At 50.0% G+C, this 12,657-nt stretch overlaps 1 protein-coding gene across 2 annotated transcripts in view; it reads right to left on the bottom strand.

The window, feature by feature from the left end:
- Positions 1 to 666: 666 nt before the first annotated feature.
- RAB11FIP5 (RAB11 family interacting protein 5) overlaps positions 667 to 12,657 on the bottom strand; it is a 96,188-nt gene continuing 84,197 nt past the window's right edge. For both annotated transcript variants that reach the window (XM_074992210.1, XM_074992209.1), the window contains 2 exons: positions 7,086 to 7,272; positions 667 to 5,567 (listed from right to left, as the gene is read on the bottom strand). In XM_074992210.1, coding sequence (XP_074848311.1) covers positions 5,355 to 5,567; positions 7,086 to 7,272 — 400 coding nt within the window. In that variant the 3' untranslated portion in view covers positions 667 to 5,354. The remainder of the gene's footprint in view (positions 5,568 to 7,085; positions 7,273 to 12,657) is intronic.

A 12,657-nucleotide genomic window follows, 5' to 3' on the forward strand; every position in this document is an offset into this window, starting at 1 on the left:
GCCTCTAGCTTGGACAACCAGCCCAGATTGAAAGTACCATTATGCTAGCAGGGGCCTTGGGGGCTACTGTCAACACCCAACTAGAAACCCTGGCTAACTCTACAGGGAAGACATACCCTAAATAACACAAAAGATGGCAACTGGCGGTTTCAAGGCATGACTCTCAATTGCTTTGCTTCCCCACAATGCAGAGAAAATGCTGTGTACCACTTGGACACAAGAAAACATTAGGCATTAGATGGACTTTTCTAATATAACATTGAAATTATCCTCATCCGGTAAGCAAGGTGACCCACTGAATTGCGGGCCAGGCTGCGGGAGCAGAAAATCTGGTTTCTCCTCCCAGCCCTATTGCAATTTTCATGCCTTGGCCCATGAAAATGGGGTTAGTAATACAACCTTCCCTTTTCAAAAACATCTGGAGACCTCCTAATGATGTAAGGGCACACCAGAAGTATGCAGGTTTAGATTGCGATCCATGCAGATATGCTGCTCCTGAAGCACAGGGATATCCTTGTGAATGAAATATAATGGCCCTGACTCCTAAGGAGAGGAAAACACGGGAGACCATCATTCTATTTCAGGAAATTTTAAAAAAAAAAAAGTAACCCATAACTCAGTTCTCATGCACCAGTTAGGACAGCCCTTCAATAAATCCAATGTGTCTAGGAACAGTTTGAACAATTTTTATTTTTTTAAAGTGCTTAAAATGTAAATAACAAGCTCTTTAGAAACATTAGTTACAACTATGAAATCAAGAAACATAAGCAGAACCCTCTTCCTACATCTGGGAAGAACAGGTAACTCACCAAACCCTCAAATTTGAACACAACTGCAGGGGAGGGTTGGGGGGCATTTCCAAAATACTTTTATAGCACAGAATCTACTGTTTCTTTACAAACAAGGTTATCCAACTCAAATAGGATGGGTTTACATGGCACTATTCAGTATACATGTCCCTTAAGGTCGGTTCCAGTTTAAGGTTAATCACTTGGCATCTTTTCTGTGCCCCGTTTACCGTTGACCAGAAGAGTAAACAAACAGACTGCTTGATGAGATTTCTTTGAAAAAAAAAAAAATCACTGACCTTATGAGCTCATAATACAGCAGGGCATAGACACAATCAGCTGTACATCTGCAGAAAAACCCTGCAAAGCAGCTGATGTGAGGAAGAGAAACTACACTGGGATGAAAAACGAAGTTATGGGAAGCGTCTTGTTTCAATCTGAATAAGCAAACTTCACGGTTGAGAACAGATGATGATCCATACATACTAAAGTCCTCTCACCTGCACTAACCCTCACCTCAAAGGCTGCAGCTTTAGACATATGCATAGGGACTGTCATTTTTCAATGCATTGTTTTCACATAACCACTTCCTTTAAATAAGGATACAGGACAGGAGCATCCATAGCATTTAGAATACATTGCTATGGTACTGCACTCTCCCCTGCCTCCTTTCTGTAAGGCATCTACATGATAGTATCTTCACGTCAGCCTCTCCAGTAAATTTTTAGTGACAAATTAAGTTAATTTAATGGCCACTCAGTGTTAACCATGTTCTCCGGATGCAAGTGGCATATTTAAGTCTTTGTTACGTGGTGCATAGATCACTTGGGGAGAAAGATTTGGAAAGCAGTGGAGAAATGGAAGCCAAAGCAGCAAATGGACTGACCAAAAAAGTATCTCATCAAGGATGACCCTTCCCTAGCCAAAGGTCAACCCCAACTGACTTCTAATGATCAATCAGATGACACCAAAACCAGGGAAGGGAGGGACAATGCTCGCTTAGCCATGACCATCACTAGGTTTGTGCCATACAACTTTGGCTCATTCAGATGTTGTGCTGACCACACAGTACCTGCTCCACCATGAATACAGTCTCCAAGGTGGTTTCTCAGAGCATCCCACAAAAGTAGGCTCAAGAAGATTTTAAAGCTGTCCACTTTGCAGTGCTTTAGGCTATATACAGCTTCGCACTGCATGGATTCTTTGGGTGCAAGGAGGTCTATGGGTTCACAAAGCCGTAAGAGAGGGGGTAGGATAGATCATGGAAAAGGAAACACTTATTGTTAAATAAGGCCATTGTCCTGGTACAGTCCTTTGTGATGTAGCTCTTCAGGGTTATCTGGAATATATGACGTGCCAACCATTCAAGCTTTGAGAAGGCAGAAAAGCGACTAAGGCAGAGAGATTTTGTAAATGTGATTAAACCCCATTGAAGGATTACAGAAGCAGGGTGTGCACGGTGCTCTTTAAAAATACTGACACTTGGGTGGGTGTGGAAAGCACCTACAATAAAGTCAGTCAGTCTGCAGGATGAGGAAGACAAAACAAAATCCTACATGACAGACTAGCCACGAGAGCAATTAGTTGTCTCGCCAGGCTGCCCAGGGATCAAGCCAACAGGAGGAATGGTTTGGTATCAGGCAGCATGACTTGGTCTCATGTTTGCACTGCATCATACACTGGTAGTAAAACGAGGGCAGCCTCCCATCAGTGAGCTGTGCCACATCAGGGAAGTAGGAAATTTCAGAGGATGGACAGATGGGGCATGCACCTTTCATACACTGGCTGCCTAGAAGGCAACATGGACACATTCATTCTCACAGAGATGAAACACTGCAGACTTTCTTCCTTTATAATTTCCATTTGACACAAGCCTCCATATTCCAGCTCACCTATCTTTGATCATACCCTTCCTTCCCTCTCCTGGTTCGGGAGGGTTAATTGCCCGATTAGTTTATGAGAGTTTTGCCCCTTGCACCACACAAGACGTAACTGCTCCTCAGATAAAATGAAGACACTACCCAAGAGGCATACAACCAGGAAAGGGACCTGGCTCTCATGCCAGGGAAACTTTCTGATTGTACAATCAAAGATGATCTTGATACTTGACCCTGTATGAAGAAAAAAAAGTTGGACACATTTCTTAAAACCCTAAAATGTACAAAATAAACACATCCCCATCCTTCCCCAGCCACATGTACCCAAAGAACAACAAAGCAGGCAGATAAGTACAACCCCCAAATTTCTCTCCTGTTAGAAACAAAGGCAAGCAGGACCGAACTGCTCCCAGCTCAGGTATTTTACAGACTGAATATGGCTAGAAGTTCTCAATTACTGTAACATCAGATCCCCATTTAAAACCTCTCCTACCATCAACATGCCACCGCTCATTCCAGTAGTTCTCTCTTCTGGGTCAGGCCATTGAGCCCCACTCCTTAACAGGGCATAGCCCTGATTTTACCCAGGCAGCTTTTGTGCCTGGCACATACAGCCCCATATTACTATCTTTATAGAGCACCTCCAACTCATTTGCACCAGCCTTACATAAAAGTGGTCTAGTACAGGAACGCAAAGCCCAGGATCACGTTTTATTGGCCTTAAAAAAACAAGCAACCCTCTCCCTCTTCAACTAATCTAAGCCTGGCAGGCAAGTAGAATTTTGCAAGGCTAGGTGGTCTAGGTAAGGACAGTGGTACATCACACTGCAAATTGGGGTTTAACAAATCAACCCTTTTAGCAAGGAACTGCCCTTATTCTACTAGAAAAGGCACAACTATTGGAAGTGGCTTTGTATACGTTTAAACTGGTAACAGTATAAGAATGGGAAAGAGGCTTTAAAATAAAAAGCAAAACCTCTCGGGGACCCAGTGGAAACAATTCCCCTTTGTCAGGCCGAAGAAACTGAAGTTCAACTTGTGGGTGCCAGGCCCAGTCCTCACCTGTCTCGATAGGATAACGTGGCCTCTTCCCCCCCCCCGGAAGAGGGCCCACCGCCCTCGCTGGAGCAGTGAGAACCTAACAAGAGCCAGAAACCAAAACGTAACACACAACAGCAACTCTTCTCCCCACCCAAGTGCCCACTGGAACCGGTAATTATGCTGTTTTCTACTGTGGCCACATGTTCCGGTCCCGGTCAAGTCTTGGGCTCACCACATTTGCAGCTACTAAGCCAACCACCAAGGGACTTGTTCATTTAGGCTCCAAAACCTAGTGCTACATTTGCAACTCCTGAGTGTGCTGGCCCAATGAAATGTCTAGAAACTGACACAAGAGGTATGAGGCTTGATATAAAATAGAAGGGATATAGCCATAGTCACATTAATACTGGGGGTATTCTAATATGGTGAATTGCTAGTTGATTACAGACTGTATCTGACAGCATTTGGTGGGTGTCAGGCTAACTGGGTTGTCATGCATACACAGAAGGCTGGGCAGCCACGCTCTTTTGCGCTCTAACTTCTGTTTCTTTCAGCATCTTCCAGGCACGTTAAAAAAATGAAATAGAAAGTAGTAGGCAGATAGCGTCAAGGGCCATGGTGGTTTCAAACATTCGCTGTCAACGTGAAAAGAACAGTTTAAAATGAGATAATACTGTGCAGAAATATCAGCTGTGGCTGCTGCCAGCGAGAGTCCACAGTGTACGTCTGCGGTGTACACGTTGGGGATGGGCAGTGAACTTTGTGAAAGACGTTCTAGGGGATGGCTCCTGCACAAACATCAACCAGGTCTCCGCCCCGGAAGCCTAGGAGATGAAGCTCCGTCCTGAGTGAGAGCTGCTTGCATCACCACGGCAAACCTGCGGTGAAGGGAACAACGCAGCTCGTGCTCCGGCCCGGACGCATGCTTTGTCGTGCTCTGCTGATTTCACCAGTCACTTTTTGTCTCATCTCCCATACGGCCAGGGGCTTAGAGAGAAGCTCGCTAATTGGATGGGGAGCCCTTTCCTTTGGGCTGACAGATGAATGATGTCCATCAAAAAAAGGGGTGAAGCCAGACCTCACGCTGGCTCCTTGCCACACTGGCATGCTCAACTGGCTCAGCAGCCCAGAGCAGAGCCACACACTCGTGATTTTTCAGGTGGCGTATGTCAGGTTTCTCCATGGTGGCAGCAGCAGTTCAGAGCACACTTCCTGGGAAGCCAGGACACCCCATTTCCAGTAGCACAAGGTCATTTGGGAACAGGGGCAGGGGCTGTAGCTTGAAGATAGGAAATGTGCCATCTAGCCCCAACTCACACACTTCCAGTTCCCTGGACTCCTTACAGCTTTGGCAGGAGCTCTGTCTAAGATGTTCTTGAACTATGCTGCCAGGCCGTGGGGAGCAGTCCAGGTCCTGGGCTGGTCACTGCTGATTGTACTGAAATGGTCTATGCACTGAAGCCGTCATTTCCTGGAGCCAGAGCACATTGGTTAGAAAATACAGCTAGTCTTTACTGCAAATCTGTATGGGCCACCAGGGCGCCCTTGGGTTTTACTCGTAAGAGGACGGGAAAGTGGGCGTGTGGAGGGGTGTCTTTGGTGTGGAGTGCTGTGGGCAAGTGATGCCAATGAGATCTCTGAGCAGAGGTTACTTGCTGGCCGTGTTTTTTTCCAGAGGGATCTGAAGGAGGGTGGGAGACTGCTCCATGATGCGCACAAGCAGCTGGTCAATGTAGTTCTCCAGTTCCTGGATGTGCTCATCCTTCCGGCTCAGCTCCTTCTCCCTCTGCAGCAGCAGCTGGATGAGTTCATCGTGGGTCAGGTGATAATACTTGGCAGACTGGTCCGGCAAAGCAGGATCCTGCAGCGGGAAAAAAAGGAAGCAGGCATGTGAGATTAAATGAGACCCTCTCTGTACCTTACAAAATACACCTCTAACTATAGGCATGGTAAGTTACTGAACTCTGCCTGTGACTTGGACAGATCTGTGCAAGTCTTAGTTCTGTGTATTTTGCACAGCTGCTTTCATGTACAAGGCACCCAAAGCCCTGGGCACGTTACAGGGCCAAATAGCAAGACGGTGACAGAAATTCAGAGTTGCGCAGAGACTGAGCGTAATGATGACTGAATAGGGGCTGCAGAGGAGGCAGCTCTCCCAAGAGCCAGAGTGCATGAAGGGATGGAGAGAAGACTGCAGGTAGATGAGCACAGGGGAATAGACACAAACAAACTGCAAGCTGGGGTGGAAGAATTTAAGCCAAGTGGTTGCAGGCTGGCTCCTGAGATGCACAAGGAATGCGTCAGAGGGTGGGGAAATTGAGCATGACAATGACACGGCAGCATTCCTGTGTACATGTGAATCACAGAAGCATAGGGCTGAAAGGAGCCTTGGGAAGTCATCCAAGTTCAGCCCTCTGCACTGAGACAGCAACTTATGCACAGTAGAGTCTGGAGAACAAGAAGTGGGGGAGGCAAAGAACAAGGAATTGCAATAGTCACAGGAAGGGGAGATGAAACCAAACATGATCTCATCAAGAGACTTGGTGGCTTGCCTGGCAGCACACACTGGCATTTAAATGCACCCAGGCAGTCCTGCCCTAGGAGAAACTCAGGCAGTGTTTCCTTCCACCCACACCTGCAGGAACAGCTCCCTTTTGGGACAGGTCTACACAGCATGGGGATCAAGTCCCCCGGCCCACGCATGCAGACTCACCCTGGCATGTTAACAGCAGCAGTCTGGATGATGCACAGCTACCGAAGGTGTGGACTAGCCACCTGAGCTTGGACAGGAGGTGGTCAGGTGGGCTTGGACTCAGGCGGCTATCCCAGGCCACCCCCAATGCCCTCTCCCTTCCCCATGCTGCGGTTCTTAGCAGGATAGTTCGCATGGACCTAGCATGAGCTCGTCCACCAGGGCTGGGAGGGACAGGCCCAGCTGCAGCGCTGACGTGCTCTTGAGATTCTCACTACGACTGTAAACTCTAGGGCAATGCAGCACTTGCAGCGTTTGGTGCTTATCCTGCTGCTTCCGCACGGCCACCTTTTCCACAGCACAAATGCGCACGGCGGAACCCCACGGAGCCGGTGAGAAACAAGGAAATATTCGAGTCCAGATGCAGAAGGGGAAAGAGCAGAGAACGCGCTCACCCTCTCTAATCAGAGCGGGGTCCTGCCCAGTGCTCAGAAGAGGGACTGGTGGCAGGAGTCCTGGGAGTGACTGCAGCTTTGCCGGTTCTGGGGCGTAACAGGTTCTCACACACAACAGGCTCTCTGCTAGGTACTTCCTGGGCTCCTGTCACCACAGTAACTAAACACTAATAGGAGACAAAGCGGTGGGGGGAGACAACTAGGCACCATAGGTCAGTGGCAGTGACCCTACCTTTAGCCTCCTGGGCTCCGCTTTCTCCGACTGCAAGGAAGGGGTCACCGGCTGGACGCTACTCGTGGTGACGGTCTTCAGCTTTTCCAGGCCGCTGCTCAGGGCCGTTGTCAGGGTGGATTTGTGCTGCTTCTTCTCTCCGGAGACCTCTGCCACTGTCGCACTTATGGGCTTCACTGGATGAGGACTAAAGGGAGCAAGGAAGTCGGAGAGTTAACGCCGCACAGAGCTGGGGGGACAGGGAGCGCTTACATCCATCCTTTGGTTTCCCTGCCGGTGGGGGAATTCAGCACTAGGTCCGTCAGGAGGTTCCACACAGCTTTACCCTCCACCACCTGTGGGGGGGGGTGGGGGGAGGGAAGAGATATAGAGAGAACCCAGAGAGCTCTGCAATGCAGCGGGCCCTGGAGACTACAAGCCCCAGAATGCAATTCTTCCTCAGATACACAGAATCAGGCTCACTACATGCAGGTGCCCTTGGCCTCTGTGGGCTGCTCTACCCAAGAAGGCATCATTGCATACCGAGGCCTGCAGGCTGGCAGCCGCAACTCAGTGACACAGTTTTTCAGTTTACTCCATTTGGGGCAAGTTAGGCATAGCTGAGGCTCAGCTGAGGACCTCGCTGGCCAAGTCTGGGCCCCTTTGAGATAGCGCCTGGAGCCATTACTGACTGGATGGGGAGTTACGTACCTCCATGACTCAGCTGGCAGGTTGCCTATTATTTGCCCATCTATGAGAACACTGAAGATCCGCTGACTCCACCAAGCCAACACTGCCCTATTTTAGAGCATGAGCATGTGCAATGAAACCTTAGAGTCTAGGTTGTCTTGGTGTAGCTCAGACTTCACGGGGAACTGCAGCATAGTGGAAAAGACTGGGTGAACTGCCCATCTGGCAGATTACAGCGAGGATCTACTATGAAAGCTGCCGTCATCCCTTAGCCTCACGCACCATGGCCAGCAGGACTATGCAAGACAGCCACCATGGCAACCCGTCCGGAGCCCAAGGGTGGTACAGAACTTGCACCAAATCCAACTTGCACAGGTCCAGGCTCAGCACTGGCTTGCCCCATCCCCGAGAGATGACGGGACCATTGTTTTTCTACCAGCAGCTGCCTCTCTCCTACCCCCGCAGACACAAGCAAGGCTGCAGGGAGCACTTCTGACCTCCCCCTGGAGGTGTTTGTCCTTCGAGCGGAAGTCGAAAAAATTGGTCTGTCCTGTACAGCTGCATATAGCTAAGGACACCACTAAATCTGGGGCAGCCGGTGCCCTGTGCTGCATGTACCTGGGGTGGATGGCCAGTATGTGGGCTGAGCACTGGAGATCCAGCTACTCCAAGCCCCATCTTCCGGTTGCCCTGCCAGCTCTGATGGCACCTGGCTGCATGCCTGAAGGCTGGCCCCAGCCCCTGCTCACCAGGTGGCAGCGAGTGGCAAGAGCACAGCCTGATGACTCAGGAGGAGCAGGGTAGGCAACTGGAGAGAAGCGGTGGATTTCCCCCTTCCTCTGGCCCTGGCTGCATACTGCTTGCCACCCACCTGCTGCACCTGAGCCTTCCTCCCTGCCCCAGGACAAATGCTGTCCAGCCCAGAAAAGCTGGCAACCCCCCACAGCTTCTCCCCCCATGGAGTGTGCCTGTGTATGTTTGTGCAGCACCACCACAGAGGGGCAGCCCCACGGAAAGAGACATCCCGAGATACAATGCACTAACCTCCTAGTGGGGAAGAGATGGTGGGCAGGTGATCCATGACATCTGTCCTATATTTGAGAGAGTTTGTCTGCTCAAAACTTTCGCCTAGCACTCAGGGCTAGCACCACCACATCCTATATCCAGCTTCCTCTTATCGTAACTCAACACACAGCAAGGGTTTGGTTGTGCTGGGGGGCACTAAAATACACCCCCTGCCCAGACTGCTGGCTGTCACCCTGGAAAGTGCAGTGTGCTGCATTCCTCACTCTGGCTGGGGAGGGCAAGAGGCAGGTGAGTGGGCCACTTACCCTGCTGCTCCCTGTGAGGGAGTGAAAGCAAACAGCAAGCAGCTGGTAGTGGGGTAGAGGCCTGGGGAGATGTAGGAGTTAGGACTGCAGGATGAAGAGGGGCGTAGCAGTCAGGACTAGGAGTTAGAAGTTCCATGCAGGCAGCTGGGTCTGCGTATACAGTGAGGGGGAGGCTTTGCAGGTTTTGAAAAATACAGTCATTTAAATAAAGCATGGATGTGTTCCTTTTACGTTCCAAACCTCACCCCCAAACCCTCACCATTGACTTAAGGAGCCAAGCAACGCCGGGCAAATTTGCTAGTTCGGTGACAAGCACAAACCAGAATGCTGGGAAGCACAGGTTCTCGCCCTCTTCAGCGGCTATGGAGAACTGTAAGCACAGCTGATGCGCACGCCATCTAACAGTACCTGTGCCATCAGACATGGCATCAGAGCAACTCAGGCTGCACCTGCCGATGCCACAAGAGCCGCACAGAAGAGAACGGCACTGGCTAGCGTCCGTGGCAGGGCTGGGATCAGAACCTCTCCTCTCTTTCGCAGACCTCTGAACTGACTGTGCGACCCCATGTTCTCCTTCTGTGCCTCAAACAGGTTTGCACGGGTCCAGCACCACAGTCAGTCACAAATCTTCCTCTAACTAAAAGGAAATTAGGAACGGGGCACTCCTGGAACTTGACCTAAAAGGGGGCCACTGCTTCAGCCAAATTGATGGGTATAATTTTCACAACATTACAGGTTATTAGACCCTCATCTTCACCGAGAACAAAGTGTCAGCTCACAAGGCCAAAATGGACAGGATTACTGAATCCACATCAACGCAGAGTCCTTTAGGGATAATTTGCTGTATCAAGCTTACTAATTTACTGCTTCTATGATCAGCACAGTTTAGCAAGCAAACGCATCACAGAGCAACATATAAAAGGAATAAAGGGCACTTGGAATGCTTACATCCCTTCTACCACAGGCAATCCTCTGTCTCCTGCCTCTCTTCAGACCTGGGGTGGACATGGCTCCTGCTGGGGGAATCCAGAGCACCAGTATGCCGCAGTGATTTGATCCCTCAGCTGTTGACCTGTGCGTGCACACTGGCTCAAAGCCACTCTTAGTGTTCTCATGAGGCTGAAGCGAAGGTCGCCCTGTTTTCCGCTTCCCTACGTTCCCCATTCAAGTGCAGGTGTCAGGGCTGACGTGGCTATCTGGCGTATATGTTTGCAGGGTTTAAGGCTGTAACACAGGGACGGGAACTTGGTTGTATTACAGGAATGGAAACATCTATCCTGGCCCTCAGGCCTGCTTGTGTTATTGTCTGACACAAGGCAACCCTCGGAGAAAGGAAAGCATTAGCACTAGTGGGCGGAGGGGTGGTTGGCTCTCAGAGGCTCAGCAGTTAAAGGCCAGGTCTACGCTAAAACTTAAAGTCGATAACAGATGTGCAGTTTCAGCTATGGCGATTAGGTAGCCATAATCAACTTATCTGGCCGTCCTCACTGAAGGATGTCAACAGGAGAAACTCTCCCGCTGACCTCCCTTACTCCTCATGAGACTGAGGAGTACCAGGGTCGACTGTTGAAACCCTCATAGTTTGATTCACATACCTAGTGAGGATGAACGAAATTGGACCCCGGAAATTCGATCCTGACCGGGGCAATCTTCTAGGTAGTGAAGACATATCCTAATTTGAGCCATCAGCCACAAGTGTTTCATGAACCCTTCACAGGCCACTGGAAGCTGCCTGCTAGCTAGGGGGCAGGGAATCTGCTCCCATTCCCAGATCTCAGGGAAAGGGAGAGGGCTGCTCCTTTCTGGATGTTCTTAGGCCTACACGGCTGGGTGTGCAACTCTGCACAGCTTGGTGGTCCAGAACTGGGCAGACGCCCGGATCTCTGACTTGCATTTCTCACTCTTGTGTGCATCCTGACCCAAGATACTTCTGGGAGACCCTGGGCTGTTCCAAGACTTCACTGCTCACAATCTTCAGTTGGCAATGCTAGAGTCAGCAACAGCAGCCAACTCCATGGTTCAGATGCCTAGGTTGGGGATCTTCAACTGAGCCAAGGCTGGAGAAGCTTTGATGCAACCAGCAAGTTCCCCCTCACCTGGGGAGGAATTCCCAGAAGTTCTTTTCATCCCACGATGGTGCAGGCCAAGTTAATCGACTACCACAATCCAGACTGCTTTTGCAAGGCTACTGTCAAAAAAGTACCCCCTGGACAACTCCTTCAGCTGCCTCTGCCCAGGTAACAAAACAAACGAGGCGCAGATTTTACAGAACAGACGGGCGGGAGAAAGGAGGTCCTGTTAGCAGGAAGCACATTCTCAAGAAGCCAACACGAGGCTGACAATGGACAGCTGGCACTTGCTGGTCCCCACCTCAGCTGTAGCTCTCTTCTTGGCCAGGAGGCTACGGGTTAGCGTCCTGGGACTTCTACCCAGTGCTGGGCAATAGATCAGGTCCATGGCGCCCTCACCTGCCATTGAACACTTCCCATCCGGCCCAAGAGAAACAGGGTGGAAGGGAGAAGGGCTGAGACCTTCACTGGGGGGACTGATTGGCAGGAGTCATTCCCTCATAGGTGCACTTCCGCCACCTACAGAAATGCTTTAGATCTTGAAGGTACTTTCTCTGGTCCAAGCTCTCTGAAGCCACTGGAGGCAGACTCTGGATGTAAGCAGAGATCACAGAGGGATGATCTACCACAGATAACGTCACACAAAAGTTCATTTGTTCCCCATCTGACGCTGCATGCTGGTTCTTAATTATTCTGCTTGGCAGGGGAAGCATTACAGCAGGGGTCAGCAACCCCCAGGACAGGTGCCAAGAGTGGCATGCGAGCTGATTTTCACTGGCATGCGAGGCAGGAGCTCAGCCCCACACCTCCTCCCCCACGCAGCCAGAAGCCTGCTCAAAGCCAGGCCGCTTGTGGATGAACAAAAGACCAGCTAATGCTACCGACCACTGCCTACACGGTAAAGCTCTGCAGCTTCACTCATTTATTTATTTATTAATGAAGCTATTGCAAGTAGGACTATTAGGGACTTGAAAAAGTAGCACCAGCACTTGGACTGTACATAGAGTTCAAAAGGTCAAATTTCACATACTGCCTCGGAAAGGTTGGTGACCCCTGCACTACCACTGAGCAATTTGAGAGAGATTCTGTTGTATTTCCACAAAAAGGTGGCAAAAAGTGCTTTTATTTTTCCAGCAGTGCTCTGTTCTGGTCCCGTATCCCCCAGCAACAGAAGGGGCACCCGCAGCCTGGACTGTGGGGAAAGGAGCTACTGCAAACAGACAGCAGTGGCTGTGCTCGCCATACCAAGCTACCTTATTTCTAGTATCCAGATCATTGCTTTGCAAGGTCCAGAAGGCGAAGGGCACTTTCCTCTTGAATGCTGTGATGCGAGGCTAACTGGACAGAAAAACAGCATTCTGCGGGTGGTCTCTGAGATGCCAAAGGACTTTGGAAAAAGCTGCACCCAATTTGGTCAGCACAGCAGATTGACGGCAAAAGGCAAGGGTAAGAGATAGCTGGTACATTAAACTGCTGAGCTGACCTACAGTTAGCACTGAGGGT

The sequence above is a fragment of the Carettochelys insculpta genome, chromosome 4 (assembly GCF_033958435.1).
Source record: "Carettochelys insculpta isolate YL-2023 chromosome 4, ASM3395843v1, whole genome shotgun sequence".
Taxonomy (NCBI): domain Eukaryota; kingdom Metazoa; phylum Chordata; order Testudines; family Carettochelyidae; genus Carettochelys; species Carettochelys insculpta.